Source organism: Clavelina lepadiformis, chromosome 4 (assembly GCF_947623445.1).
Source record: "Clavelina lepadiformis chromosome 4, kaClaLepa1.1, whole genome shotgun sequence".
In the NCBI taxonomy this organism is placed as follows: Eukaryota; Metazoa; Chordata; class Ascidiacea; order Aplousobranchia; family Clavelinidae; genus Clavelina; species Clavelina lepadiformis.
In genome coordinates, this window is record NC_135243.1 from 24,509,340 (window position 1) to 24,516,103 (window position 6,764).

Sequence of the window (6,764 nt, forward strand, 5' to 3'; positions counted from 1 at the left end):
TCAAGCGATTTGAAAACTCAGGTAATTTTATGTTTGTTAAAGTTTTCGTGAACATTTCTATTACTAGCAGGGCTATTACCATGATGGTAGTAGCTGAGCGATTGGATTTATTTCCGTCATTCGGTAGACTAAAGGGATTGGCTCGTAATGCTGCTAACTGGGTTCGATACCGTGCAGTGCTACAGTTGCACTGTAATTAAGAATTATCATATTATGCCATACTTTAACATGATCACGAGAATTGTTTAAATGTCGATGTTTATAGGCCTTACCTATTTGCAGTAAATACCTGCAGAACATCAAAATGAAAAAAAAAAAAAACTTAAAAAAAAGGAAAATAACCAATAAAATTTAGTTCGCCTTCCTACCATACTCTGCAGTTTGGACCCAGATTAGAAAGTTTGCTGTTTTGGTTTGGTTTGTTTTCGGTGAAAAACTTCCAGTGGAACAACATTAAACAGCAGCCATTATTTATACTCGCAATTAATTTTATTTTCCTGTGCACTGGGCAAACTTTTCCAGTCTGGTTCAGGACTAGAGCGAGGTAGTGACTGCATCATTGTAAAGTAGTAAAGACTGATACCTCAGCATTTTCTCCTACTCTGTGTCATTGCTTGTAAAAGCACAGTTTGTAAAAGATCTTTTATATTTCTTTATCCAATTTGTTAGACCCAGCCAGGCCTACACAAACACCAAGTCACATTTCACGCTTCGGAAAAGTATTTGTTCAAAGATCTTCAGCTAAATGTTGATGTGGTGGATAAGCATTTTTGCGTGACAGATCCAAATTCAGGGCAAGTTTTGTTTCCGAAGCCAGAGGTATTTTAGAAATCACCAATTTTTTAATAATAATGAATTTAGATATAACCTATTTTAAAACATTTTTAGTGTACGTTTAAACTATTTTAGAATGATATTAGCATTATTGTCTTAAAATCCAAGAAAATTGAGCTAGTTTAGCCAGAATAGAGCCTGCGGAAGATGAACTGCCGATTGTTAATTAATTTCAACACAGACGTTTACCGACACTTTTTTAAATTGTTTTATCAACTGAAGTTAATTTTGTTTAATTGTGATGTGACAATGAAAGGTAATGATAATATGTTTTAAATGTAGGATTTGAATTTCCGCCAATATACCGGTTATGCCATTCATGGAAACAATGATGTCAGCAAAGCGGTCGTTCGTACTGAACCTTTTAGGTATCTAATTTGCCATCATTTGTGTGTATTGCTTGTCGCATTAAACTGCTCATCAAATTGATTCATATAAAAAAATCCACAGAGAAGTTTCTTGAAAACTGTCCGTACCACTTTTTTTCTATCGGGTTAAAATTTTAATTTGTGAAATTAATGATGGTTTCATGTTTTCTATGTACACAGAGCTGACATGTTCATGGATGGTGATATTGCCGTTATCCGACCGGTTCTTTACGACAATGGAACTCTTGCACACGTCCTCTTCAAACTTTCAGCTTTGAAGATTCCAGAAGGTGGCTGTGGAACCGACTTGTTGACCAACATCACCGGAAATGAAAAGTTAAATTTTGGGATCAACACAGGTGTGAGATTTTTCCGTGATTTGATGCAAACGTACATACTCTAATCACACATACGATGTCCATTGTGATCGATTTTAAGTAGCAGAATAACGTTTTTGTTTATCAGATTTTGATGGAACGAAAAGTGTTGGAAGAAAAAGGCGAGATGTTTCACCACAAACCCGATACATTCATCTGCAATTTGTGTTTACCCAAAACTTTGTAAGTTTTCACACATTTTTGTCAAAGTCTTATTACAATCATTTTATCAGCGAACGCAGTGTTTGGGTTTGCAATTTTATGGACACTTTCGGTCTTGTTTGAAACCCGTGTTATGTTTATGAACTTGTTACAATTTGTCAATCCCTACCCGGTCTCAAAACTCAGTTCCTCAGCTGACAAATGTGATGAGGGTTTTGATTTTTATGCGGAGTTTAATGATGGTAAGGTACTTACCGACCCAAATCAGCAAAGTTTGTGCCATCAGCGTATGATGATATTTTTATAGAAGCAATTTTTTCCCTTTTAACTTAAAACATTTTTAACATGAACAGTTGTATTCATTATTTTTTAAACTCTAAAATTGTTTGTTATTTTTTCGTATGTTACAGAATTTCCTTCCAGATGCAACTGTTTTGAACACGGTCTTTTATTTTGCGAACTACATGGACACCTTATTTCAACCATTGGGCATTCGTGCGGTTGTCAGCAACGTTGAGAACTGGAGGTCGGGAGATCAAGTCTTTGTCAACGAAGAGGATCTATATCAGGTCTGTGCTATCATATTCCACCAACTTGCTTTTAGCAAAGTTGTTCATAGGAACGGGATGTAGTTGTTCATTGTTGTCTGTCCTGTTGTCTGTCCTGTTGTCTGTCCTGTTGTCTGTCCTGTTGTCTGTCTGTCTTGTTCATAGTTGTTCATTGTCCGTCCGTCCCTGGATTTGTCTCAGGGTGCCGGATAGCGAGATCGTTTGTTTCATGGGCACTGGAAAATATTTTGAATGTTTTTTAAAATAGAAGAAATTTAACAATTTTTGTCTAGTTAACTGTAATTCGATCTAGTCTTTATGTCAAATTTCGTTGTCTGCTTCACTACACTGTACTTTTTGTCACTGTAGTTTGCTACAGCTCAGTAATCTCATTTTCCATAATAGTTTTAAGGGAATCAAGACTTAAAAGAGAAATAAATCTTTTGCAGACGTTTGTGGACATGACTCGCTACAGATCGATTCGTGTCGCCGTTGACCCTCCCACGTCGCCTTGGATAAAATCCGACCACACCATTTACCTTCGTCAGGGAGGGTTGGGTCGTTTTCGGGAAGAAAACGTCACCAATATTGTTGGGATTGCCCACATTGCTGCAATGTGTCAACCAGAGTCTATCACCTATTCCTCAGTGAGTCTCATCTTATCCCGTGAGCTTTGCTCTCATATCATGAACTTCGTTTTTTACGTTTAATTAGTTGACGACGTCGTTGTGGAAAATATACTTTATCAAACTTTTATTTTTGAAATTTATACTTCAAAAGTTTCACATTTTTTGAACTTGCAGATTTATACATTGAACAACAGTCTCGCTTTCACCCCTCAAGTTTTAACGCATTAGGTTGGTCACAGTCTCGGCTTACGTCACGATGATAATGACCCCAATCAACCTCAACCTGGTCCATGTTTATGTGAAGGAGGGGACAGAGACTGCATTATGTCTGCAAGGCTTCAGTGAGTCTTAAAGTTCAGTTAAATCAAGCCTTGAAATCGAAACTGAATCGGCAAATGCTTTGCACATCGAGATTAATCTGCTTTGATTTGTATTCACTAAAATGAGTGGAGTCTTTATTTCAATTTTATTTCGTCTTCAGGAGCGATCGTCCATTTCCCACAGAGTGGTCCAATTGCAGCATCAAGCAACTTGAAATTGAACTTGAACTATCGACCGGGCAATGCCTCCTCGATAAGCCGGAGATCGCGTCGTTGATCCCTCGCTCGTCGTGTGGGGATAAGATTGTGGAGGTGGGAGAGGAATGTGACTGTGGTACGGTGCTGGAATGTACAAGGTACGTCTTTTAATGTTTTTTACAGCTGCTCTTTTATGGTCTGAACTATTAATTGTTTCTCTTACAATTGAGTTTTATATCTAGGTTAAGTAACAAAGCTTTTAATGAAATCATAAAAATACAAAGATTGAACTTAGTTGCTTCTCGTTGTATTTTTTCCAGTCGATGAAGATGTTTCATGATAATTAATACAAGACCAACAATTTAGCAAAACAAAGAATTTAAAACATTAAAAATTTTTATTTTCTTGTGGAAACACTTAGTCGATGTTGCAACCCGGCAACATGTTTGCTTTGGGATTTCGCGCAGTGTGATTCGGAGGCTTGCTGTCTCTCGCATAAGTGCAAGGTCGCCCCACCCGGTACTCAATGCAGGGAATCTCGTGGTGATTGCGATCTTCCAGAATACTGCGATGGACAGAACAAATCTGTGAGTTGAAAAGCTGCAACAAAAATAAAATCTTCTGGAATCTATTTTAGTTCAATAATTTTAGTTTTTTAGTTTTTTAAATACTATTTAAATTAAATAGAAATCGTTTTGCTTTAATTTGGTTTTCTAATTCTGTGCAAACACTAAATACAATTTCTTAAACGAACTATTTAAGCTTTGAAATTTAATAATTTAAGTCATTGCTTAAATTGAGAAAAGAAAGAGCAAAAAATATGAAAATGACTAACTACCTTTACAATTATTCAGTGCCCACCGAACCGCTTGGTAGAAGACGGTGGACTTTGCAATAACGGGACTAATCGCTGCAGTGGCGGGATCTGTATTAGCCGTGATCGAATGTGCCAGTTATCGTATGGTCCAGGTTTGCGAAAACATTTCAATGATTTGTTTTTCATTTAAAACATTTCTAACTGTAACATCGAGTTAAAGCTTCAATGATACCTTCAAGCTGTTCAGTTGTTCTCAATATACTGAGAATTGAACTAACAACAAAATCTTGTTCAAGGTTCAAGCTACGCTCATTCCTGCGATGTTTTGAACACACTGGGAATTGCTTCTGGCAATTGTGGTATCAATTTCACTTCAACAACCTCACCATATGTTGCTTGTACATTGAGGTGAGATTTTATAACATTCTCACCTGTTTCTTGTTGTTGGATGATAACAAAGTGTTGTAAGGATCAAATGGTTCCATTAACTTATTGTGTGCCTGAAAATATATCACATGTATGCTAACAGTTAAGAACTTGGTTGGAAATCAGTTTATTAAGTTTTTCTTTATGTCAATTGTACGTTTCTTTTTGCTGCAGCAACATTGAATGTGGCAAATTCTACTGCGTCAACCCTTCGTTCAAACGAAGTCCTATTGATCGTGATTTGTTTTACCTAACTCCTTCAACAAACGAAACTTGTGTGGTCCAAGTACGTGGCCCAGATATAGGATTTATCGACACAACCTATGTCAGCCAATGGATGGGTTGCGCTGATAATTCAAAGGTAACTTGCTGCTTGTGACTATTTTAGATGTCAATCTTTTTACAGCTTCACTCAATCGGATGTTTTATTACATGTTCGATATCGGATGTAATTTGCTACATTTCGAGAATCTTATCATACTGACAAAAATGTGTCATACCACAACGCTGATAATCATGAGTTGGAGTGCTTTCAAATCGAAGTTGTTGAACGCCAATCCAAAACAACATGTGACAACTTGCTTGGTCGCTTACAAAGCAGATAACTTTACGACGCAATACTGCTCATTGGCCACATACTTTGTGGATGATGTAATGAATTTGTAGTTTGTGATCAGTTTAATGTTTGAAAACTTGCCTGACTTTCCAGATGTGCCATTTGACAGATTCTGTTGTTTCACTTCATCATGTTACCCCCTGTCGCTTATTTAAAAAAGATAAACATGCTACAAATGTACTGAGCAATCACTTGTACTGTAGGGCCCCATGACAAAAATAGATTAATGGCACCGGTACATAAAATTGGAAGCAGAAAATTACTTGGTTGTATTTATGTTTTGCCAGGTGTGCAAGAATGCTGCTTGTGTTGATTTCACGTCAACTTGCCCAAACAACTGCAGTGGAAATGGGGTAAGTTGCAGCTGATTAACTTTGTACTTATATTACCACAAGTGACGTCACTTTGATGAAAATAAACATCACCTGCATTTTGCAAGTAAATTCCTATCATTGGTGTCCTATGTTCCTATAATTCCTATTGGTGTAAATTGGTGTCGTATTCCGTGGTGGCACAGTAACACGAGAATTATAGTTAACACAATAATTTAGCGTATAATTATAGTTAACACAATAATTTAGCAATTATTATTTATTATTATTATTGTGCACACAACAATAATAATTTTATTTATACAGTAACGATAAATTAATCGATCATTTACAGGTTTAAGGTTATGGGCAATGTGGCTGCAGCACAGACTTGAAACTTTAAGTCGTACGTTAACCGTTCAACACTAATCTTTCATAGATCTGCAACGACAACGGAAACTGTCACTGCTCTGATGGCTTTACTCCTCCAGACTGCTCCGCTCCTGGTGGTGGGGGAAGCGTTGATAGCGGGCCACCCTCCTGAATGATATAAGTGAGATGTCTATTAAATTTTCACCTATGTGCAGAGGTGGGCATTGGTTACGTTAGAAGTATAGAAGTATAGAAGTATAGAAGTATAGAAGTATAGAAGTATAGAAGTAACGGTACATTTCATACAAATGTCATTTATTGTTTATTGTCTTCTTTATCTTGCACTGTCAGATGATATTTCCAATTTTTGTCTCACTGAGGTATCAAGAATTAGATGTATGTTACGTCATAATGATCATTGTTAAATAAGATTACATTTTGCATTTTGGTCATGATCTCTGCAACAGATACCGCGACATTTTCGGTTGACCTTCTGCTTTTTCGAGACGTCAATTTTGCGATTCCCATCACAGTGAACGACAATGACGTCACAGTGAACACGCGAGTGAACGAGATATTTCGTCTCTACAACGCATATGAAGGTTTTCTTCTCCATCTTCGAGTTTTGTTCCAACTTCTTCACGTGAGCGTTTGAAGACAAAGTCACTCAACGTTCTTTGGCAGCGACGTCAATCTAAATATTTCTCTACTCTTTAGCCTCAATCCTGCAACAGCAAAAAACGTCGTCGCCGTGACGTCATGCAAATGCATAAAGGCGCTTTGAAA

General features: G+C 37.0%; 2 protein-coding genes across 2 annotated transcripts; both read left to right on the forward strand.

Moving 5' to 3' along the window:
• Positions 1 to 3,127: 3,127 nt before the first annotated feature.
• Positions 3,128 to 5,163, forward strand: LOC143453089 (disintegrin and metalloproteinase domain-containing protein 12-like). The gene is made up of 7 exons (XM_076954237.1): positions 3,128 to 3,259; positions 3,400 to 3,594; positions 3,858 to 4,023; positions 4,291 to 4,405; positions 4,550 to 4,661; positions 4,854 to 5,040; positions 5,086 to 5,163. The coding sequence occupies exons 1-7, from the start codon at positions 3,243 to 3,245 to the stop codon at positions 5,161 to 5,163; spliced, it is 870 nt and encodes a 289-aa protein (XP_076810352.1). The 5' UTR covers positions 3,128 to 3,242.
• Positions 5,164 to 5,525: 362 nt separating this feature from the next.
• LOC143451972 (disintegrin and metalloproteinase domain-containing protein 1b-like) lies at positions 5,526 to 6,182 on the forward strand. The gene is made up of 2 exons (XM_076952763.1): positions 5,526 to 5,648; positions 6,046 to 6,182. The coding sequence occupies exons 1-2, from the start codon at positions 5,571 to 5,573 to the stop codon at positions 6,148 to 6,150; spliced, it is 183 nt and encodes a 60-aa protein (XP_076808878.1). The 5' UTR covers positions 5,526 to 5,570; the 3' UTR covers positions 6,151 to 6,182.
• The last annotated feature ends 582 nt before the right edge of the window (positions 6,183 to 6,764 follow it).